Source organism: Neoarius graeffei, chromosome 1, assembly GCF_027579695.1.
Source record: "Neoarius graeffei isolate fNeoGra1 chromosome 1, fNeoGra1.pri, whole genome shotgun sequence".
Taxonomy (NCBI): Eukaryota; Metazoa; Chordata; class Actinopteri; order Siluriformes; family Ariidae; genus Neoarius; species Neoarius graeffei.
Genome location: NC_083569.1, coordinates 29056262 through 29081165, shown reverse-complemented (window position 1 = coordinate 29081165; position 24904 = coordinate 29056262). Strand labels below are relative to the sequence as shown.

The following is a 24904-nucleotide window of genomic DNA, read 5'->3' as shown; positions in this document are numbered from 1 at the left end:
ATAAGATGAGTACTGCAAACTCACAATAAATAAGTTAATGTAATCAAATTAATATAAGTTTATGTGAGTACTGCAAACTCAAAATAAATAAGTTAATGTAATCAAACTAATCTAAGTTAATTTGAGTACTGCAAACTCACAAAAAATAAGTTAACCCAATCTAATTTATCTAAATCAACTTAAATGACTTTTTTTGAGGCAACGACTTTGCATATTTTTTTTAAGTAAAGTCAACTTATTATATTTTACAGTGTACAAAACCTGACTCTTCACTTAAACCTTGAAATTATTGACTTTTTGCTGAATCATTTGCACCTCGAGTAAACTTAATGTCAGTAACAGTGGTAATGTTTGAGTCATTATTAATAATAGCTTGTGATTGGTGAAGAGAATAGAGACAGTCCAACATGAGAGACATCATCTTCACAACCACTGTTACACCAAGATGAAAATCTGTTGATGAAGTGTGTGTCATTGTGTCTCTGCAGGTTGTGGCATTGTGGTGTCTCAGATGAAGGCTGTGCTGCTCTGAGTTCAGCTCTGAGATCAAACCCCTCACACCTGAGACAACTGGATCTGTCCTTTAATAATCTGGGAGACTCAGGAGTGAAGCGTCTCTGTGCTGTACTGGAGAATCCTCACTGTAAAGTGGAGACACTGAAGTAAGATCATCTCTCCGAGAGTCACAATAACTCACTAAAGCAGCAGTTAATAGTTGTATACAGTGTTGTTTATCAATTAAAATTTTCTGTAAAAATAAACATGCAGGCTTCACAGCAAGAAGGTTATGGGTTCGAACGCAGCGGCTGACGAGGGCCTTTTTGTGCGGAGTTTGCATGTTCTCCCCTGTGTCTGTGTGGGTTTCCTCCGGGTGCTCCGGTTTCCCCCACAGTCCAAAGACATGCAGCTTTGGATAATTGGTGTCTCTAAATTGACTGTAGGTTTGAATGTGAGTGTGAATGGTTGTTTGTCACTGTGTGTCAGCCCTGCGACGATCTGGTGACTTGTCCAGGGTGAACCCCACCTCTCACCCATAGTCAGCTGGGATAGGCTCCAGCTTGCGTGTGACCCTGTACAGGATAAGCAGCTACAGATAATGGATGGATGGATTGATGGATGGATGTAAAACATGCAGAACAAATATATTAGTCATGAAGTGATCATTTCACCTCAGAATCACTTTTACTTTAAAGAAATAATTAAATCTATTTACAATTAAATATGTGATCATTAAAAATCCAGTCAAGCAGGGATAAATTCTACAAAACCTGATTCTTCACTTAAACCTTTAAATTATTGACTTTTTGCTGAATCATTTGCACCTCGAGTAAATTTAATGTCAGTAACAGTGGTAATGTTTCAGTCATTATTAATAATAGCTTGTGATTGGTGAAGAGAATAGAGACAGTCCAACATGAGAGACATCATCTTCACAGCCACTATTACACCAAGATGAAAATCTGTTGATGAAGTGTGTGTCATTGTGTCTCTGCAGGTTGCGGGGTTGTGGTGTCTCAGATGAAGGCTGTGCTGCTCTGAGTTCAGCTCTGAGATCAAACCCCTCACACCTGAGAGAACTGGATCTGACTAATAATAATCTGGGAGACTCAGGAGTGAAGTGTCTCTGTACTGTACTGGAGAATCCTCACTGTAAACTGGAGACACTGGGGTAAGATCATCTCTCTGAGAGTCACAATAACTCACTAAAGGAGCAGCTAATAGTTGTATACAGTGTTGTCTATCAATTAAAATTTTCTGTAAAAGTAAAACGTGCAGAACAAATATATTAGTCATGAAGTGATCATTTCTCCTCAGAATCACTTTTACTTTCAAGAAATAATTAAATCTATTTACAATTAAATATGTGATCATTAAAAATCCAGTCAAGCAGAGATAAATTCTACAAAACCTGATTCTTCACTTAAACCTTTAAATTATTGACTTTTTGCTGAATCCTTTGCACCTCGAGTAAACTTAATGTCAGTAACAGTGGTAATGTTTGAGTCATTATTAATAATAGCTTGTGATTGGTGAAGAGAATAGAGACAGTCCAACATGAGAGACATCATCTTCACAACCACTATTACACCAAGATGAAAATCTGTTGATGAAGTGTGTGTCATTGTGTCTCTGCAGGTTGTGGGGTTGTGGTGTCTCAGATAAAGGCTGTGCTGCTCTGAGTTCAGCTCTGAGATCAAACCCCTCACACCTGAGAGAACTGGATCTGACTAATAATAATCTGGGAGACTCAGGAGTGAAGCGTCTCTGTGCTGTACTGGAGAATCCTCACTGTAAACTGGAGAAACTGAGGTAAGATCATCTCTCTGAGAGTCACATGACCTGCTCTTCAGTAAGACACATTCTCTAATAGTGAGACTGAAGCAGAGGTTTTAGGTTCATCATCAGTGTCCTGAGGAGGAAGATTGTTTCTTTTCACTGCACACTGATGATTTGTCACAGTCTTTGGGTCAGATGGACGTATGTGAGAAGCTGCAGCACAAAACGGGACTTGATCCGACTGCAGTGTGTCTGAAATCACTGTGAAATTTACTACAACACTGTAACTAATCACACAAACTGCACCTGAGACACAAACTAACTGCCCTCTTCAAAAAATTTAAGCTTTCAATTCCGTTATTTGAATAAAATGATTCCTTGAAAGAAAGGAAAAGCAAAACTATAAATTGTGTGTCGTCTGCAGAGCTGTTTGTGTTACAATATTGGACTGATCCGCAAGTCGTCATGCTAATCGAGGTGGATCAGTCATATTAAATATTAAATAAATTATCATAAATCAGGAAAGGGAAAAAAAGAATACGAAGAGAAAAGAAACTGATGATAATAATAATTTAAAGAACTTGGAAAGAAATTGTTACAGCTGGACAGGAAGAAAAAGTAATTAATTCGTCGAAAAGATAAACATAACTATAAAAGCACCATTTATCAAGGTAGAAAGAGAAAAAATCAAAATCTGTGATTCTTTAGAGCTGCACTGATTTGAGAGATATCAGTATCATGGGCGTCGCCACCATTGAATGTGAAGGGGGCGTGTCCCCTTCACATTTCATAATTCTTCGTTTGGACGCCCCCACATTTACATAAAATATGAGTTCACCTAGCGCCGTTTCTATTGCTTCGTGAAAGAATCCATTCCACTTGATCGATAAGAGAATAGACCCTTTTCAGTCACGTGACCTTCGTAAACGCGACCACCATTTTGGACATGTAGCGGACTTCGGCTCGAATTGGTTTGAATGCGAGGAAGGCGACAAATGGAGAACATACAAGAAAAAGGAGCGAGATGCAGAAAACACCTTCGCTATCCAGCGACGTAGGGCATTTACAGGGCGGGCAGAGGGAGAAATAACAACAGTAACGACACATTAACAATGGCGTACAGAAATAACGGTTTATGGCACAGACCCTTTCGGTTCTCGCTCATCTAGCTGCTACAATGACTGCTTAGACTGCAACAATAATACCTAACACACATTTAAGTATCCGTCGTAAAGACGTGAAACTCGTCGAGTGACGAGTGTGTTCATTGATAAGCTAACACAATCTAAAAGTAGACATACCATCACACTGCCCTGGCGCTGTGTACAGTTTACCTTCTATGGCTTGTGCACTCGCTATTTGCCATTACTTTCTCCAACCCAGTGTTACAGATTACAGGGAACGGCCTGGATTTAAGAGACAAATACATGCTCCTATTGTTTTGAACACTTATTTGTAGGCAGTGCTTTAATTTGTAAAGTGGGAGGTCCCGGAGCGCAGAGGATGAGCGGCTCCGGAGCGGAAAAAAAGGGGGCGGGGCGCTGCGCTGCGCTTCTGGGCATGTTTTGTAATAACACTGCAAATTAAGTTCATCTGCAGATATTTTGTGGATGTCGTTTCATGAGAGAAATCACCAACAAGCAGATATCAAAATCAGACATTAACACTAAATAAACTTGCATTTTTTTAAATTTAATTATTTGGGTTGTTTTTTTTTTGTTACATAGTCAAAAGAGGTGTCGGATCACCGGATCCAGTGTAAATAGCTGCCGGAGCCAACGCCCGAGGTTCCGGAGCGCGCTCCGGCTTGCTCCCCTCAAATTAAGCGCTGTTTGTAGAACACTGCCTCTGATCTGTCCTACAGTCTACCAACAGCAAAGGAACACAACGCTAGCTAATGTCGTTAGCTAATAGCTACTACAGAAGAACAAAGAGGTTACAATGGGTTATTTTAGCCTATTTGGTTACACACTCGCCGCCACAGAATGTTAACAGCAATGTAATGCCTTTTCTGGCTAATTTTATTCGTCTTACCTCCAACAAAGTGGTCACTACACAAGCGCTGGTATGCCGAGGGCTGCCAATCTGTTAATTTTTTTTAATGGCCGCTATCCCTCTTTTCCGTCGGGATCCGATAAAATGATAACCCTTGCCTTGTTTGTTGATGGTTACTACATCCAGGTGCACAACAATATAGTGGCATGATGGAAGTCTTGCTGAAAATAAACCCTTTTTTTGCTGCCGTTCCTCAATGTTGGCTGTGGTAAACTACTGGTAGTACATGTCCAAAATGGCGGCCACGTTTGTCGTGACGTCACGTGAAAAGGGTCCATACACAGACCACTGAAAATCCACTCCGGGTTTTCCGGGCATTTCTTACAACAACTCACCGCGCGCGAGTGAATCTCAGCGTGAGCGGAGACATTTTGGTGCAGCTGCTCGAGAGTGGAGGAGGTGACGTCAGCCCCATTGCCACCTCACAATGTCTGGCTTTTGCTAAAACCTTATTCTTTTGTTATCTGCCCTCAAAATTAACCCTAGGCCACGTTAAATTAATGTTCAACTAAACAATGAAATAAGCTTAGCCTAATGGGGTATTCTTGGTTGATGATGAATTGTTTGCAGTATTTGCTCCTCCCCAGACACAATGGACATAAGGACATTACAAAGAAGCGGAAAGTCAGTCAGAATTTCCCCACAGGCCAAGGTTTTTTTGTCCCAATGGAAATGTTAGTGCAGTTAGCTGGCTAGTCAATGTTAGGAGATGTATCAGCTAGCTTAATGTGAGCTATCATTTAATTCAAACCTTATTGTATTGCCAAGAATGAGGTCAAGTCTGCTCTGATGATATTTATTGATTCCCTGTTTTGTCTGGTCTTTGCCAGTTTTCTGGAAAGTAAGATGGGAAATCAGTGTATGGGGAAGGAATAGTCGAGAGGAAAGCAATGGAGAGAGATGGATGTTATTCCAGGTGGATTGTGAAGGAAAGGGGGATAAAAGTTATGAAGTGGTAGAAATTGTGGTGGCACCAGTGTAAGAAGGAGTTATATCTATAAATCTATTTGTTATATTAATCTGTAAATGTTACTGTAGTACCACCATTGCATGTAGGTTGACAAAATTGCACCTGTTCATTGTGTGAAGTTATCTTTTTATGTGTCACCGTTGCTTGACACAGTGTGATTTTGTGTTATGAAGTTTGCATGATGCCATGTCATGACTGTTCATTGTGTGAAATTATGAATATTCTTATTTTTAAACATACAGTTGAGTGTCACTATTGCTTGGCACAGTGGCATGTTGTGTTACATCTAAAACTAAATAAAAAAGGAAACACAAAATAAAAAGTAAAATGCACCCATAAAGTCATTGTTGAGGTTAAATTGTGTCACATTCATCTCATTATCTTAGGCAGAGCAGTGGGTTTAAAAACAGGCTGATGAATATATGGACTGGTTGAATGAGGACTTATTGTTGAGTCTCTAAAAGAGTCATTGAATTAATTGACTTTTGTAGGTAAAATTAGGTCTTTAACAACCTGTTAAAAATACACCAGAACGCAGGAAATGGCATCTAATTAATTAAAAATTTTCTGGGGGAGGACCCCCAGACCCCCCACCAGTGTGTCCCCCCAACATTAAAAATGCTTCTGATGCCCTTGAGTATAATTGTCATATTTAAGAAGATTATCGATCAGGGCAGTATGCAGTTTTGTTGTTTTGGAAGCTCTCTTAATAACCCTGGTAAGTCATTCCATACCCTTACTTCTGCTCTAGAAAATGCATTAGGTTGCATTTCTGGTGTAGATTTTTTTGTAAAAGTTCTTGGAAGTCGAAGCCCGAGTACTGTATGAATGGATGCTGCTGGTATCAATAAAAAGATTTAATATGTTGGTTGGGGCAACCCATTTCGAATGTCATGCGTTTGGCAGCATACGAATTCACAGTATAGGAATTTTACAGGCAAAATATCAGCATCAACAAAAAGTGGCACCGCGTGCTCATTTCTTTTTGCAAAAGACATGAAGCGCAGGGCGTTTTTGTAGGATCAGAATCTAATTTAAGTTACATTTACTGGCAAGGCCCCGCACTCTAACAGCATAAGATATGTATGGAAAGATCAGAAACTGATAAATTTGACGTAGTGTCTTAAAAGGTACAAAGTGCCTGAGTTTAGCAGTCATTCCGACAGTTTTACTTATCTTAACAGTTATATGTTCAATATGGTATTTAAAGGTAAGATTACTCTCGATTAAGGTTCCAAGATATTTAACATAATCTTTGCACTCGAGGTTGGGAGGTTTGCCTTTTCCATTATCCATCCATCCATTATCTTTAGCCACTTATCCTGTTCTACAGGGTCGCAGGCAAGCTGGAGCCTATCCCAGCTGACTATGGGCGACAGGCGGGGTACACCCTGAACAAGTCGCCAGATCATTGCAGGGCTGACACAGAGACAAACAACCATTCACACTCACATTCACACCTACGGTCAATTTAGAGCCACCAGTTAACCTAACCTGCATGTCTTTGGACTGTGGGGGAAACCGGAACACCCGGAGGGAACCTGGGGACACAGGGAGAACATGCAAACTCCACAGAGGAAGGCCCCTGTCGGCCACTGGGCTCGAACCGAGAACCTTCTTGCTGTGAGGCAACAGTGCTAACCACTACACGACCTTCCCACCCCTTTTTCATTATCATATATTGATATTTTATAGATCCTGTCATCTCAAACTTTGCAGTTGTGTGTTTCAACAGTACCCTGGTGAAAAAACTCACAGGATCTTTAAGGATCCATGAGGATTGTCAAAGACCTGCCAAAGATCCTGAAAGATAAGGATCTTAGAAAAATCTTCAAAGATCTTCATTTGCAAAATCATTTGAAATGATCCTCAGGGATTTGACAAAGATCTTTTAAGGATCCTACAAAGATCCTCATAATGATCCCCGCAAAGATCTTTGCAAGGATCCTGCAAGATCCTCAAGGATTCAACAAGGATCTTACAAAGATCTTAGAAAATTGAAGACCTTGATGATCTTGGCAAGAATTTGAAAGATACTTGAAAAGTTTTTGAGAATCTTTGTTGATCTCCTCAGCAGGATCCTCAAAGACCCTCACAAAGAATTTTACAGATCCTTGAAGATCTTTGAAAGATTTTCACCAGGGCATGTTTATTGAAGTACGTCAAAAAAAATTGCTTCATGTGCAGTTTTATGGGTCTTTTCCACTACCAACGTGGCTGAGTTGGGCTGAGCCGTGCGGTGCTGAGTTGGGCTGAGTGGAGCTGAGTGGGGCTGTTGGGGTTGTATTTCGACTACAACCGCGCTGAACCATGCTGGCTGGAAGTGGGTGGACACATTGGGTGGAGATAGTGAAAGTGGGTGGACGTCACGTGATGTCGTTAGGCGGCGCAAACAGTGACATCAGTGACCTTTTAAGCGGTAGTCTCACGACCCGGATAGTAAGCAATAAACATGGAGGACATGGTGTCGTTAGTGTTGCTGGTCTTGGTGCTGTGGCTTGTTTGTCGTCTTCTAATTCTTCTTGTTCCTGGTTTACGGTGTTTACAGATGGTGGCTATTTAAAGATCCCAGCGTGCTCGCGGGGCGTGTGTGGGCATGTGAGGACACTCCTCCTCACCAATCAGTGCACAGTGACTGTGAGAGTCCCTCAGAGGCGCAGCGCAGTCTGTGGATTCAGCTGTGAGTGAGACACTCTTTGTTTTGAGCGAGTGGTCCGGGTCTCTCGTAAATTCCGAGCAAACTAAAGGACTACTTGTGCAATGATGTTGTTTAGGAAAACCACGTTAGCTTGACGGTGGATCTTAGGAGGTAATTAAAGACACTCTTGGCCGAAAGAGGCTTTCAGGAAACCCACCCGTGTTCAAAAAATGCAGCAAGCACTTTGAACTTGATCAGAGGCGGAGTTTACTGTGATTGGTTTTCTCCTGTCACGAACACAGCGTATGGCCTCGCGTTTTAGAAAAGAAATGAAAATTCATCTGCTGATATGAAAGCTATGTTTCAGAGTAACAAGTAACAGGAACCTTCAGAGAAATGTCCTGGAGTCAAGAGTCCAATATTTGTCCTTCAAATGTAGTGGAGTAAAAGTCATAATTTTCCAAAAAGTTAACACTTGAGTAAAGTATAGATACGAAAAACTTCCTTAAATTCAGAACTCCAGTAAATGGACTTCGTTCCTGTCCACCCCTGTTTTGGGATGTGTTGAGTTTTTTTTTTTTCTTCATATTTCTCCACATTAAATTTGTGTTATTAGTGAAATGTAATGACGCAGACACTGGGCTGATAGAACCATGTGGAGTTTGCAGGAATACAGAATTATAATTAAAATCTTTACTGTTATTATGACCTGATAAAAGGTTTTATTCAAGTGGAAAAACAGACTTTCACAGAGAACTCATTAGAAACACCATTCTTATTTACTTTTATTACATCATAATATCAATTTATTACATGCTAATTATTCTTTTGTTATTCTAATATCCTGACATCTTTTATAAATTTTAACTTTTTTGTCCTTCACAGCTTTTGTTCTTTTCCCTGCTGTAGCTCTGGGATTTATTGATTTCAGGTCAGACGGGGAGAGACAACACACAGAGTGTAAGGGGAAGAACATGTTCAGTCTGTAAATCACTGGCACCAGGAACAAATAAGGAGCACCTGGCAACACTCTCTCTCTCTCTCTCTCTCTCTCTCTCTGTGTTAGCCAAGTAGCTCATCATGAGTATCTCCATAAAACTCCTTCAGCACTGGGCTGTGATCATTTCAGTCGCTCACTAATTAGAGAACAAATCAAATGTCTAATCTGTTCAGATAAATCTGCATCGAACTCTGCTTGCTTCATCTAAACCTGACTTTTGAAACTCTTTTCCTTTCTCCTCTTGTAAATATTTTAGATCAGACTCTTATTTCCCGATTTGGTGATCAGATTTGATGTTGGGTGTTTATCCCATGTGTCAGTGATGACGTGTGCAGCAGAAAACTCAAATCCGAACAGCTCGAACTGTGAATTACTGTTACAGCATTTCAGTGTATTGTCGACTCGAAATTTGTACTTTTGTCATTTATGAAAATGAAATGGTGCAGTGAAAGATTTGAGGACCTGTTTGATCATTTGTGTGAGTTTATTATGTATTATTTTATTTCCTTCAGGGTCAGTTGTGATACGATCAAAGGGAGAAGCGCTGAAGCTCTGGTCTCAGTGCTCAACTCCAAAACCTCCAGTCTGAGAGAACTGCGTCTGACTGTGAAGACACTGGATCTGACTAATAATAAACTAGAAGACTCAGGAGTGAAGCGTCTCTGTGCTGTACTGGAGAATCCTCACTGTAAAGTGGAGACACTGAGGTAAGATCATCTCTCTGAGAGTCACAATAACTCACTAAAGCAGCAGTTAATAGTTGTATACTGTGTTATCAATTAAAATTTTCTGTAAAAGTAAAACATGCAAAGCAAATATTTTTGTCATGAAGTGATCATTTCTCCTCAGAATCACTTTTACTTTAAATAAATAATTAAATCTATTTACAATTAAATATGTGATCATTAAAAATCCAGTCAAGCAGAGATAAATTCTACAAAACCTGACTCTTCACTTCAACCTTTAAATTATTGACTTTTTGCTGAATCATTTGCACCTTGAGTAAACTTAACGTCAGTAACAGTGGTAATGTTTGAGTCATTATTAATAATAGCTTGTGATTGGTGAAGAGAATAGAGACAGTCCAACATGAGAGACATCATCTTCACAACCACTATTACACCAAGATGAAAATCTGTTGATGAAGTGTGTGTCATTGTGTCTCTGCAGGTTGTGTGATTGTGGTGTCTCAGATGAAGGCTGTGCTGCTCTGAGTTCAGCTCTGAGATCAAACCCCTCACACCTGAGACAACTGGATCTGTCTAAGAATAATCTGGGAGACTCAGGAGTGAAGCGTCTCTGTGCTGTACTGGAGAATCTTCACTGTAAACTGGAGACACTGAAGTAAGATCATCTCTCTGAGAGTCACAATAACTCACTAAAGCAGCAGTTAATAGTTGTATACAGTGTTGTTTATCAATTACATTTTTCTGTAAAAGTAAAACATGCAGAACAAATATATTTGTCATGAAGTGATCATTTCTCCTCAGAATCACTTATCACTTTTACTTTCAAGAAATAATTAAGTGTCTTTACAATTAAATATGTGATCATTAAAAATCCAGTCAAGCAGAGATAAATTCTACAAAACCTGACTCTTCACTTAAACCTTTAAATTATTGACTTTTTGCTGAATCATTTGCACCTCGAGTAAACTTAATGTCAGTAACAGTGGTAATGTTTGAGTCATTATTAATAATAGCTTGTGATTGGTGAAGAGAATAGAGACAGTCCAACATGAGAGACATCATCTTCACAACCACTATTACACCAAGATGAAAATCTGTTGATGAAGTGTGTGTCATTGTGTCTCTGTAGGTTGTGTGATTGTGGTGTCTCAGATGAAGGCTGTGCTGCTCTGAGTTCAGCTCTGAGATCAAACCCCTCACACCTGAGAGAACTGGATCTGACTAATAATAATCTGGGAGACTCAGGAGTGAAGCGTCTCTGTGCTGTACTGGAGAATCCTCACTGTGAAGTGGAGACACTGAAGTAAGATCATCTCTCTGAGAGTCACAATAACTCACTAAAGCAGCAGTTAATAGTTGTATACAGTGTTGTTTATCAATTCCATTTTTCTGTAAAAGTAAAACATGCAGAGCAAATATATTTGTCATGAAGTGATCATTTCTCCTCAGAATCACTTATCACTTTTACTTTCAAGAAATAATTGTCTTTACAATTAAATATGTGATCATTAAAAATCCAGTCAAGCAGAGATAAATTCTACAAAACCTGACTCTTCACTTAAACCTTTAAATTATTGACTTTTTGCTGAATCCTTTGCACCTCGAGTAAACTTAATGTCAGTAACAGTGGTAATGTGTGAGTCATTATTAATAATAGCTTGTGATTGGTGAAGAGAATAGAGACAGTCCAACATGAGAGACATCATCTTCACAACCACTATTACACCAAGATGAAAATCTGTTGATGAAGTGTGTGTCATTGTGTCTCTGCAGGTTGTGTGATTGTGGTGTCTCGGATGAAGGCTGTGCTGCTCTGAGTTCAGCTCTGAGATCAAACCCCTCACACCTGAGACAACTGGATCTGTCTAAGAATAATCTGGGAGACTCAGGAGTGAAGCGTCTCTGTGCTGTACTGGAGAATCCTCACTGTAAACTGGAGACACTGAAGTAAGATCATCTCTCTGAGAGTCACATGACCTGCTCCTCAGTTAGACACATTCTCTAATAGTGAGACTGAAGCAGAGGTTTTAGGTTCATCATCAGTGTCCTGAGGAGGAAGATTGTTTCTTTTCACTACACACTGATGATTTGTCACAGAGTCTTTGGGTCAGATGGACGTATGTGAGAAGCTGCAGCACAAAATGGGACTTGATCCGACTGCAATGTTTCTGATTTTTTTTTTTTAGAAATTAATTAAAATGAGTAATCATCAGATGGAAAAAAATATGTTCCCAACTGATCGTCTCAGATTTGCTTCATAATTTTAGAGTCAAGTTACTGTTCCCAATAAATAGTGTGTTAAGTTCCAGGCTTGTATCTGCATTAGTTTCTGAGATATCGAGACTCGAATTTTACTGTAAAAAAAAAAGTGCAACAGAAAAAACATTACAAAGATCAATTCATTGTTATTTTTAACTTTTCTTTCTGGTTGCATGAAATTTTGAGGGATTAGATTAGATTAGATAAAACTTTATTGATCCCTTTTGGGAGGGTTCCCTCAGGGAAATTAAGAATAGTGTGGAATGTAGAGTTTCAACATTATTATTTTTTTTTCAACTTCATCCCAGGATCTCCCTAAATCCAGCCCTGACGTGGCTACAGATAATTGCTGTGTTTTTTTTTTTTTTATTATAACTGTTGTTGTTGTCCTCCACAGTATACTGCTGAAGAAATTAAATAATGAAGATGAGCTCAAAGTGCAGACCTTCAGTTTTATTTTGAGGAAACTTGCATCCAGATTGGATGACTGGTGTTGAAATTACAGCATGTAATTACAGCACTGTTTATATGTGGTCCTTCTTTTTTGAGGGATGAAAAACTAATTAGACAAATGAACAACATCATAAATTACTCTGACATTTTTATTCCTCCGACACTGAGAGGTGAAACCAGTATGTTTTCAGGTTTTCTTTTCATTTTTTTCTGAAACTCTTGTTCGCACGCTGTCTCAAGAACGAGTGGCTGAATGTTTGTAGGATTTATATGGAATAATCATTGTTTACTTCTCTGATTCTACAATAATATAAATCTATAGTGAAATATAAATGCACTCTGTAGACTCTGGAGAAACAAGTTTATTGCCCCTGTGTAGTGCACTATAAGTCTAGTAGAGAACCATCGGAGATTCAGTCTCTCTCTCTCTCTCTCTCTGATTAAAGTTCATGGTCTCTCTGCTGTTCTCTGTTCAGCTTCAGCTGCTGATGGTTTAATATCACACACAACAGAGGAGAGAAACTAAATATAACACTCAGTATTATCATTATTAATTACACTGTTAATGAGAATAAACAGGTGATATTAAATCCTCATGACATTCTGAATAATACAATTAATTTTACACTCATCATCTTTCAAGTAAGAATTAATAGTTAAGAGTTAACTATTAAGAGTTAATAGTTGTATACAGTGTTATTTATCAGTTAAAATTTTCTGTAAAAATAAACATGCAGGCCTCACAGCAAGAAGGTTCTGGCTATTCTTTAAGTTCGTTTCTTAAGACACGTATTTTTTAGTATGTTACCTCGTTTGTTGACAGTTTTGGCGAACACTTCCGCCTTCTTCAAAACAGTCACCAGATGTCGAGTGGTGACGTGTCTTATCAGCTGATGTTACTCTATGGAGGCGTGAACGTCCTGCCCAATTTGACAGGTAGTCCACGCCTCCTGCTGTCAGGTCGCTGCCCCAGGACTGTGCTCCAGGTGTGTGACAGCGCGTATGCTCCCTCATCCCGGTTCATCGTCCTCTGCGCCCGCTTGCGTATCTCCACTGCCTCCAAAATCCAACGCTGGTATCTATTCTCTTCAGCGCGAATGACTCTGGCCTCTTCCCAATTCATAATATGATTTTGTCATTTGCAGTGGTCTGAAATGGCTGATTTTAAGTTTTCTTGGTGTGCTTTTTCTTTTTCGGATCTTGTGAGTCTTTTTGTTGTTTCTTTTTCACATTCTAATTGGTGTTCTTTCCTGCGAGTGTGGAAGCATCTGCCCGTTTCACCAATATAGACTTTATTGCATGAGCGGCAAGGGATTTCATAGATGACATTGCATTTATTGTCCAGTTGTATTTTGTCTTTGGGGTGAACTAGCAGCTGTCGGAGGTTCTTGTATGGTTTGACCGGGGTGTTGATGTGGTATTTCCTCATGGATCGTTGGATGCGTTCTGTAACTCCTTTTATGTATGGTAGTGTGACAAAGCCCCGGTTTGTTTTTTCTGTGTTTTTTCTTGTTTGTTTGTTTTTTTTCCTTTTTTTGTGTCTGTAATTTTCCTTTTTGAATTGCCCACGGTGGACATTGGCAGTTTTTTAATGCCTTTTGGATGTGTTGTTCCTCCTCCTGTCTGTCTTTCTCCTCCGTGATGTTCTGTGTTCGGTCGTATAGTGTTCTGATTACTGACATTTTGTGTGCGATGGGATGTTCAGATGTCCAGAGAAGATATTGGTCAGTGTGTGTAGGTTTTCTGTATGTTGTAATTCTGATATTACCTTCTTCTGTGTGGTGTATTTTTAGGTCCAGAAATGCTATTGTCTTGTCCGTTTCCTCTTCGTGTGTGAATTTGATGTTGCCTGTCTTGTCTATGGAGTTTAAATGATCCATGAGTTGTTGTGTGTGGCCTGTTTTGGTTATTTCAAGAATGTCATCAACGTATCTTTTCCAGAAGATAGGTTTGCAGTCATCCGGTGCTGTTTCTATCGCTCGGGTTCCAGATCCTCTATAAAAAAGTTGCATAGAGTGGCAGATAGCGGGTCCCCCATTGCAAATCCCTCTTTTTGTCTGTAGATTGTACCTCTGAATTGGAAATATGTGGACATGGAAATGAAATGCAATAGTTTTGTTATGTCCTGTGCTGTAAGTTTTGTAAGTTTTTTTCAGGGTTCTGTCTGCTTTTAACCGGTTTTCTACTATGTTGAGTGTGTTTGTGACCGGTGTTTTTGTAAAGAGGGATATGACGTCATGTGATACAAAGATTTCATCCTTTTTTATCTTGATTTCCTTTAGTTCTTTCGCCAGTTGTTTTGAGTTTTTGCAGTGGTATTCCGTAAGTCCGAGGAGTGGTTTGATTATGTCTGCCAGTGTCTTGGAAAGGTTGTAAGTAACTGATCCTATACTGTCTACTATGGGTCTTAGTGGTGCTCCGGGTTTATGAATTTTCGGTGTGCCGTATATCCGGGGGGTGATGTCTGCTGTGGGGATGAAGTGGTTGTATGTTTGTTTATCGATTTTGTTGTCGTCCATTAACGGTTTGAGTAATAGTTTTAGTCTTTTTTTCTTTTCCTCTGTCGCGTCTTTTTTGAGTATTTCATATGTGTATGGGTCCGTGAGCATTTCATTCATTTGTTTTTCATATTGATTAGTGTCCATGATAACCATGGTCCTCCCTTTATCAGCCGGTAGTATTGTTATTTTCTTGTTCTTTGTGAGTGTTCTGATGGCTTCCATTTCCTGTTTAGTTGTGTTTCTGGGTGGCGGTTTAGCTGAGGTGAGGATGTCTTCTATTTCGTTCCTTAATGCGGCTTTCTGTCCTTGGTCCTGTAACATGTTGCATGCTAGTTCCGTAGCCAGTATGAATTCTTCATTCGGGATTTTATTTGGTGTGATGGCATAGTTTAGTCCCCGTGAGAGTATAGTGCGTTCTGCTGTTGTTAGTGTGTGTTTAGACAGGTTGCATATCCATTTTTCATTTATTTGCTTGTCCTTGCATTTATTTTGTTTCTTTTTGATAAGCCTATTTAGTTTTTTAATATGGCATGTTTTTGAGAATTCTTGTTCTTGTATTGCATTTAGATGTTCTTCCATACTTTTTTCCATGTCACTTCTGAGTTTGAACCGGCGTTTGAAATCTTGTGTTCTTTGTGTTATTTCTGTATTTAAATTGTTGATTTTATTTGTCGTGCATCTAATTCTTTCTCTTACCAGAGTCATTCGCACTCTTTCGATGGTCCTTTCCGCGTTTCTTGTTGGAATTGGATTTTTTATGTAGAGGCTTGCTGGAATGACGCCTTCGTCCCGGCAGCGGAGATTGAAGCGGAGATGGTTTCTTTGTCGCACCAGTTTTTTCTTTAGTTTTTCCAGGTAGCGTACCTCTTTGGCACAATCTTCTCCATAACTTATTTTTAATATGTAGTGAAAATTCATTATGTCTGATTATTATAACTATTCTTTAAGTTCGTTTCTTAAGACACGTATTTTTTAGTATGTTACCTCGTTTGTTGACAGTTTCGGCGAACACTTCCGCGTTCTTCAAAACAGTCACCAGATGTCGAGTGGTGACGTGCCTTATCAGCTGATGTACTCTATGGAGGCGTGAACGTCCCGCCCAGTCCTGGGGCAGCGACCTGACAGCAGGAGGCGTGGACTACCTGTCAAATTGGGCGGGACGTTCACGCCTCCATAGAGTACATCAGCTGATAAGGCACGTCACCACTCGACATCTGGTGACTGTTTTGAAGAAGGCGGAAGTGTTCGCTGAAACTGTCAACAAACGAGGTAACATACTAAAAAATACGTGTCTTAAGAAATGAACTTAAAGAATAGTTATAATAATCAGACATAATGAATTTTCACTACATATAAGAATGTTCTGGGTTCGAACGCAGCGGCTGACGAGGGCCTTTCTGTGCGGAGTTTGCATGTTCTCCCCTGTGTCTGTGTGGGTTTCCTCCGGGTGCTCCGGTTTCCCCCACAGTCCAAAGACATGCAGCTTTGGATAATTGGTGTCTCTAAATTGACCGTAGGTTTGAATGTGAGTGTGAATGACAGTGTGTCAGCCCTGCGATGATCTGGTGACTTGTCCAGGGTGAACCCCACCTCTCACCCATAGTCAGCTGGGATAGGCTCCAGCTTGCGTGTGACCCTGTACAGGATAAGCAGCTACAGATAATGGATGGATGGATTGATGGATGGATGTAAAACATGCAGAACAAATATATTAGTCATGAAGTGATCATTTCACCTCAGAATCACTGTTACTTTAAAGAAATAATTAAAATGTCTCTACAATTAAATATGTTCGCATTAAAAATCCAGTCACGCAGGGATAAATTCTACAAAACCTGACTCTTCACTTAAACCTTTAAATTATTGACTTTTTGCTGAATCCTTTGCACCTCGAGTAAACTTAATGTCAGTAACAGTGGTAATGTTTGAGTCATTATTAATAATAGCTTGTGATTGGTGAAGAGAATAGACACAGTCCAACATGAGAGACATAATCTTCACAACCACTATTACACCAAGATGAAAATCTGTTGATGAAGTGTGTGTCACTGTGTCTCTGCAGGTTGCGGGGTTGTAGTGTCTCAGATGAAGGCTGTGCTGCTCTGAGTTCAGCTCTGAGATCAAACCCCTCACACCTGAGAGAACTGAATCTGTCTAATAATAATCTGGGAGACTCAGGAGTGAAGCGTCTCTGTGCTGTACTGGAGAATCCTCACTGTAAACTGGAGACACTGGGGTAAGATCATCTCTCTGAGAGTCAAGCAGAGAGAAATTCTACAAAACCTGACTCTTCACTTAAACCTTTAAATTATTGACTTTTTGCTGAATCATTTGCACCTCGAGTAAACTTAATGTCAGTAACAGTGGTAATGTTTGAGTCATTATTAATAATAGCTTGTGATTGGTGAAGAGAATAGAGACAGTCCAGCATGAGAGACATCATCTTCACAACCACTATTACACCAAGATGAAAATCTGTTGATGAAGTGTGTGTCATTGTGTCTCTGCAGGTTGTGTGGTTGTGGTGTCTCAGATGAAGGCTGTGCTGCTCTGAGTTCAGCTCTGAGATCAAACCCCTCACACCTGAGACAACTGGATCTGACTAATAATAATCTGGGAGACTCAGGAGTGAAGCGTCTCTGTGCTGTACTGGAGAATCCTCACTGTAAACTGGAGATACTGGGGTAAGATCATCTCTCTGAGAGTCACATGACCTGCTCCTCAGTTAGACACATTCTCTAATAGTGAGACTGAAGCAGAGGTTTTAGGTTCATCATCAATGTCCTGAGGAGGAAGATTGTTTCTTTTCACTGCACGCTGATGATTTGTCACAGAGTCTTTGGGTCAGATGGACGTATGCATGGATTAAAGCAAAAAAAAAATCACCTGACTGAAAAAAAAAGCTCCATGTCGTTGGCCCCTACCACGTCAGCGATGCGTCAAATTTTAAACACCATGTTGTCCATTATCCCCTAGGCCCCTACTTATAGTACATTTACATAATTTTAACAATGACTAAAGCTAAGGCAAGACTTTACCATTGTCATTACTGTCTATAAATGATGAAACATCAAGTTTTCAGCACAAAGTGCAAATTTATTTCAACAATACTTTAGTAATGCACAACAGTGGTTAAGAGAAAAGTACAAGTGCAGTCGAACTTGAACCATGCTTTCAAAAGAGTGGAACAGAAAGAAAAATAAGAAAATCTGTTGACATAAAACCAGGAAACAAGAAAAGTAAAGTGAAAGTTCACTTTTTCTGCTTCTTCGCAGTGAAGCCAAAGGCATCTAGTTTTTTGCCATTGCTTCCATAGACTTTTTTTATGGCAAACTACACAAAAGCACACACCTGCCATTTTCATCTTTTTGCACCATGAACTAAATGGCTTGCCATTATCGCCCATTTCATTTCGCCAAGCCCATCTTCACTTATTCTTTACCGTTTTGTCGATGTCTGACACATCTGTGCCTGCATTTAAAAGAAGCGTGTCCATGCTGGCAAAACCAAAAGTAATTTGGCGCGCGCTAGTGATGGAAATCGAAGGGCCTATGTCAGGTGAAATATGGCCTTATACACAGTACTCGAGTTGAGGGGGGGATGTGGGGGGAGGCTAGCCTAGTAAACTAGACCCACCCACCTAGCGGCCAAAAATATTTTTGCCTACGAGTGGGTCTAGCCTCGCACCATATCAACAAAACACCCCGGGCATCAAATCGTGCCCGCCAATCACAACGCAAGGTTTTTGTTTGGATTCTTTGGGCGGGCTTTTGCAGGAGTGACGACAAGGCTGCGCGATGCTGGAGAAAGCACAACAGGAAAGATGGCTACGGCTAGTGAACAGCGCACGTTTGACTCCGCTTTGGAATCAGTTTTAGAAGAATTAGACTTGGAGTTTTCGTTGAAACATGAGCAGGAAGAGGCTCTCCGCTCATTCCTTTTCAAGAAGGACGTTTTCGCTGTTTTCCCGACCGGCTATGGCAAAAGTCTGATCTACCAGCTGGCTCCGCTCGTAGCCAAAAGGATGGGGCTAGTTTGTGCAGTACGAAGAATTAATAAACAGCTTTGAAACATTACTTTTTGATTGTTTCTTATTTTCCCGTTATTTTAAATTTAAGGGAAATTATTTCACCAAACACCACTAAATAAAAATAAAAACTCTCAAAAACAGTTTAAGCAAACCCTTGAAAAACACTTGAAAAAAAAAAAGAGTGTATGTTAATTATGTGGTACAGACTCCAAACTTGTGGTCATTATCTCCAAACTTCTTAATATCTAGAACCTGTTTATTAATTAATACACATTTTGAAAAATTATTTATTTCAAGGCCTCCCCCACTGCTTTCTGTGACTACGTCACAGTCATTGTTGCGTTGATTGGTCAGAGCGTTGGCCTATATGCACAGAGACAGTTTGAAAGACAGCGGGTTGTTCCTACCCACACCCTTCAGAAATGTCTACGACCGAGACCAGACTAAATATTCACATTTAGTCTGGCTTGCCAGGCTAGGGGGAGGCATCCCCCTTCTGAAATAAAAATCTCAAATCATCCCCCTTATAAAACGGCCATTCCTCCATCACATCCCTTGTGCCATTTTACCAATTATTGTGGAAATTAGCCTACTATTATTTTAACAAATATTACTACCATTTCAACATAAGAGGCTTTGCACAGTGATGGCCTGCATGTAGCCGGATAAAAAAGACGCATATTTATTTATTCGGTTGCACCTCTCATTCACACCTATACGGAGGTTTCAGTCACTGAAAACAGCTACTTTCGCAAACTCTGAGCAGAGTGGAGATTTCTGAAAACTCCATCTTCAGACGCGTGTAAATCGGGAAAACGAAGCAACAGTGGGCAAGAGGGCGCGCGCGAATATAATGAGTCATAGGTGTGAATCTTTCACCGAATGCCAATTGTCCCGGATCTTCATGAAATCGCACTCGCACGCACAAATTCATTAGGTTAACTTTCAAATAACTGTTCTTGTGCACCAGTGCCGTATTAAGCCAATGCAGTGCCCCTGGGCACTATACCTCAAGTGCCCCCCCACCCCATCCCACCCCACCCTACCCTGCGCGCACGCGTTCAGTAACCTCCTGCACACACTCACAAACCTTGCCCTAAGGCATTTTGCTGCACAGCCAGGCATTTGCACGCGAAGCAATAAACCATGCCGGTTGAAGGGGAGTAGATTAGCCAATCTCTGGACACTGACTGTTTGTTCGGCAGCTGGCACTGAAAGAGATCATTTGTAAGAAATCTGGTTTTCTTACCGTCATGCCATGCGGATGCTGCATATTTAGCCGCCCGGTAGGTGGCGGGACCATTAGCAATAGCCAGTTCTTTTTTCAACTCCGTTAGATCTCCCCATAGCGCAGGATCAGTTGAAATAGAGAAGTGTTCTACTGGCGTTGGCTGCGCTGGGTTGACATCCATAACACCCTCGTCTTCCTTCTCGTCACGATGGTGTGAACTGATCTCTACCTGGCTTAAAGTGGCTTTGCACATATCCTCCTCCCCGGGGTCTCCCTCGCTCCCATCTTCCTCAAGGGGATCCTCGTCATCGCCAACCCCTCAGCTAACACTGGCTGTGGTTGTAGCATCTCCCCGGCTAGTGCTAGCAGGGCCATCTCCCTCACTAGCATCGCTGATTTCACTAGCTTCGGCTTCAGCGCTGGTAGTGACGGCAGTTGTCGATGTTTTTATAAAAAAATGATCTAACACTAGCCTAGTAAACTAGACCCACCCGCCTAGCAGGCAAAAATATTTTTGCCTAGCGAGTGGGTCTAGCGTCGCACCATATCAACAAAAACACCCCGGGCATCAAATCGTGCCCGCCAATCACAACGCAAGGTTTTTGTTTGAATTCTTTGGGCGGGCTTTTGCAGGAGTGACGACAAAGCTGCGCGGCGCTGGAGAAAGCACAACAGGAAAGATGGCTACGGCTAGTGAACAGCACTAGTTTGACTCCGCTTTGGAATCAGTTTTAGAAGAATTAGACTTGGAGTTTTCATTGAAACATGAGCAGGAAGAGACTCTCCGCTCATTCCTTTTCAAGAAGGACATTTTCGCTGTTTTGCCGACCGGCTATGGCAAAAGTCTGATCTACCAGCTGGCTCCGCTCGTAGCCAAAAGGATGGGGCTAGTTTGTGCAGTATGAAGAATTAATAAACAGCTTTGAAACATTACTTTTTGATTGTTTCTTATTTTCCCGTTATTTTAAATTTAAGGGAAATTATTTCACCAAACACCACTAAATAAAAATAAAAACTCTCAAAAACAGTTTAAGCAAACCCTTGAAAAACACTTGGAAAAAAAAAATGAGTTATGTGGTACAGACTCCAAACTTGTGGTCATTATCTCCAAACTTCTTAATATCTAGAACCTGTTTATTAATTAATACGCATTTTGAAAAATTATTTATTTCAAGGCCTCCCCCACTGCTTTCTGTCGCTTTGACTACGTCACAGTCACTGTTGCGCTGATTGGTCCGAGCGTTGGCCTATACGCACAGAGACAGTTTGAAAGACAGCGGGTTGTTCCTCCCACCCCCTTCGGAAATGTCTACGACCGAGACCAGACTAAATATTCACATTTAGTCTGGCTTGCCAGGCTAATCTAACACTGGAACATTTTTAATTGCAGCTACACGCCTGGAGTCTTTCTCTTTTTTTAATTTTCTCTTCGCACAACCACTCAATTGATGTCTGTCCATTTTTCATTTCTACCGCGGTTTTTAAAAAATTGATACATTTCACCGTAGGTGGACTGGCTCAACTGACAGGTTGAGGAAAGGGGGGTTAATGGTCACATAGGCCACTCTTGCTCAGAATTATGATTATTGTTGTTGTTCTTATGAAATTAGTGTTCATAATGAATTATATATGACTATCTAACAATGTCAAGTGTATAACCATTTTAAGTGTACAAACATTCACGAAAAATATTTTTAAAGTTTCTGTCATGTGGTGCCCCCCCACTGGCTGAGAGTGGTTAGTGCCGCTGGGCACTGTGCCGCAGGCCCATATAGTTAATCCGGCCTTGTTGTGCACTTGCGACACCGGAGCCACTTTCCTGAATTTTGAGCTTCGGAGTATTCGCTTCTTTATCTATTTAATCAATGAATTTATTTGTCACATACATTAAATTACTAATGTAAAAGATTCGTAGCCTATTTAAGCAATAGCTGTTTTCTCCACTGTTTTCCGACCTTTTGTGCTTAGTGAATGAGACACTTCATTACACTCCACTGACTTCCAATTCCGGACTTTTTTGAAAATGTAAAATATAGGCCTATGAGATTGTTTTTTTGGGACTTAATTTGCGTTGCTCCTTCACTATTAATTTCTGAGACTGACGAGGCACTAAATACTGTGGAATTATTTTCTCCTTACTATGAAGTTTGGCATCTTAAACAAGTGTCGGGAAATCTTGCAGCCCGACTCTGCAGCCTCCAATGTTTTAGCGAACTGCTGAAGCCATAATGTTTAAAGATTAAATTGTAGGCTAATCAAACCAAAGAAAAACACAGCCTTTCCAGGACGTTGTCTGCCGAAGCCTGTTTAACCTATAAAAGGCTTAATAGCAAAGGTCTTGCTGCGGCTTCAACTTCTTCACCTGATCACCTTTCAATAGGCAAATATCATTATTACTACTACTACAAAAGGCCTAGTATTAGTAGTAGGCAAGTAGTTGGACAGCCAAATTGTTTCATCAGTGGCCTACGCTGAGCCTCCCCGGGACTAGACAGTAGCGTAGGCTTTATTTATTTGTTTATTTATGCCTATCTAGCGCAACAACTTATTCCTTTACATATACTCAAACATAGCACAAGAAAGGGTTCAACAACAGGCAATCACAGCAGCTTGGTGAAGTTCTAAATCACATCGGTGTCAGACCTATGGGCCTACCCCCCCCCTTTTTTTTCCTCGGATCTGCATCAATCTCATTATTCACCTTTAGCGCTCCCAGTTGACAGAAATCCGTCGTAGCGATGGAAAACTTTAATCCATGCGTATGTGAGAAGCTGCAGCACAAAACGGGACTTGATCCAACTGCAATGTGTCTGAAATCACTGTGAAATTTACTACAACACTGTAACTAATCACACAAACTGCACCTGAGACACAAACTAACTGCCCTCTGTGTGGGCTGCAGGGTTTAAAAGCAGCAGTGACATGGTGGAAATGATCTCGGGATATAGAGTTTAAAAACTAAAATGAGACGTTAATGCCATAGAACTGATGCAGTAAAAATGAATAGATAAAAAAAGGCTTTTAAATAAAAATTAAAAAGGAGCAGAAAAGAACTTCCAATAAACTGAAAGCCACGACAACAATCATTTTGTTATTTTGAATTTTTTAATGAAAAGAATTAATGATGATGATGATGATGATGATAAATGTAAATAATCTTCCAGTCCATCTTTGTCAGTGGTGATTTGCTTTAAGCCGACACTGGAAGCCCGGCTTCCCCTCACATTTCATTAAAATGCAGAAATGAAGTTCCGGTGACGTCATCATCCTGAATGGCAGCCTAAAGTAGCAGCTCCCTCGCAAAAATAGTTATTTCGCCCTGTTAGACTGTCAAATGTTAGGTTTTCAGGTACTACTTGAACAGACAAGAGGGGCGAGAATGGGTAAGTAGCAAACACAGGCCCGCCGACAGGGGGGGACAAATGGGTATGTTGTCCCAGGCCCAGGAATGGGGGGGTCCCAGAACTGGGCTCTCATGAAGTTGCGATTATTTTATTTCATTTCAAAATGTGTTGATTTGGGGGAGAAATGTGCTATATTTGCATTCAATAAATGATTTCTAGATCTTTTGCCTTTATTGTCTTTGAAAAAGGCGTCAAGAACCCCCTACCACCCCAATGCAAAAATGGTTTGGTCTGACTCTTTGATTAAGGGGAAAAAAACGACATCGTTTGATCATAGCGCTTCGACAATCAGCGTGCGTGCCATTTGCCAACATGCACAAGTCAGGAGCACAGAAAAGAAAAGAGAAAAAGAGAGGAAGAAACCAAGAGACTCAGGGGCTCACTGCATAAATATTTAAAAAAAAGATTCGGATGATGCAGCAGGTACTAGCAAAGGCAGTGGGGCAGCTGAGCCAGGTAAGACCAGTGTTGGGCACGTTACTTTCAAAAAGTAATTAGTTAGTTACTAGTTACTTTTCCCAAAAAGTAACTGAGTTAGTAACGGAGTTACTTTGTCATAAAAGTAACTAATTACCAGGGAAAGTAATTATTCCGTTACATTTTGTTCCCCCTCAAAAAAAATCAAATTCAATTAGTGTAATCATAATAAAAGTGAATGTTAAATGTGTTTAATGACTGAAATGGACACTTAACAGAACCAATTAGTAACATTATCTACACTATATTAATATTTTTGTGGGACAATGTGAGATAAGACATCTATCAAATGTAATATATTTTTGTAGTTATTAAAATTATGTTACTAATTACTGGCCACTGATGAGGACAAACGCTTTGTTCCTCGACATAATGTGCATTGCACGTAAACACTCTTGCCTTTTATTTCAAGTAATGAAAAGTAATGGCTGTATTTCCAATGTGAAAGCGCAGTGCTGGGCTGACCGCTCGCCATCGCTGTGTCTTCCGATTGAAAGAGCGCGCAGTCGTGCAGTAGGCGTGGCCTATAGTATGTTGTCCGAATCTACTCTGATTGGCTTACTGTGCCGTTGTCTCGCGTCTCCCTGCCCCACACTAAAGCAGAGTAAAGAAAGGCTGAACGAGCAGCGTGCCAGATGAGAACAGCTTTAATAAAGTAACGCATAGTATTTTATTGTAAGTAACGGGAACGGCGTTATAACGATGTAAAAAGTAATTCGTTGGATTACTCGTTACTAAAAAAAGTAACGCCGTTAGTAACGCCGTTTATTTGTAACACCGTTATTCCCATCACTGGGTAAGACACAGCCAACTTTTTCCAGCCCCGTAAAGTAACCCCAACCAAGGCACGCGCGGCACGCAATTCATGTTACAAATGAGGGGAGAGCAAGTCACACTGAACACCATATCAAACGCACAGG

General features: G+C 40.4%; 1 protein-coding gene across 7 annotated transcripts in view; it reads left to right on the top strand.

Moving 5' to 3' along the window:
- The window catches only part of LOC132892323 (NACHT, LRR and PYD domains-containing protein 12-like), a 101335-nt gene that overhangs the window by 60998 nt on the left and 15433 nt on the right, over window positions 1–24904 (top strand). For 2 of the 7 annotated variants that reach the window (XM_060930622.1, XM_060930620.1), the window contains 10 exons: window positions 489–662; window positions 1496–1669; window positions 2137–2310; window positions 7851–7982; window positions 9453–9647; window positions 10111–10284; window positions 10759–10932; window positions 11403–11576; window positions 16905–17078; window positions 17353–17526. In XM_060930622.1, coding sequence (XP_060786605.1) covers window positions 489–662; window positions 1496–1669; window positions 2137–2310; window positions 7851–7982; window positions 9453–9647; window positions 10111–10284; window positions 10759–10932; window positions 11403–11576; window positions 16905–17078; window positions 17353–17526 — 1719 coding nt within the window. Of the gene's footprint in view, window positions 1–488; window positions 663–1495; window positions 1670–2136; window positions 2311–7850; window positions 7983–9452; window positions 9648–10110; window positions 10285–10758; window positions 10933–11402; window positions 11577–15541; window positions 15691–16904; window positions 17079–17352; window positions 17527–24904 lie in introns of those variants that run through there. The other 5 variants (XM_060930621.1, XM_060930624.1, XM_060930631.1 and 2 more) reach the window with 5 other exon arrangements.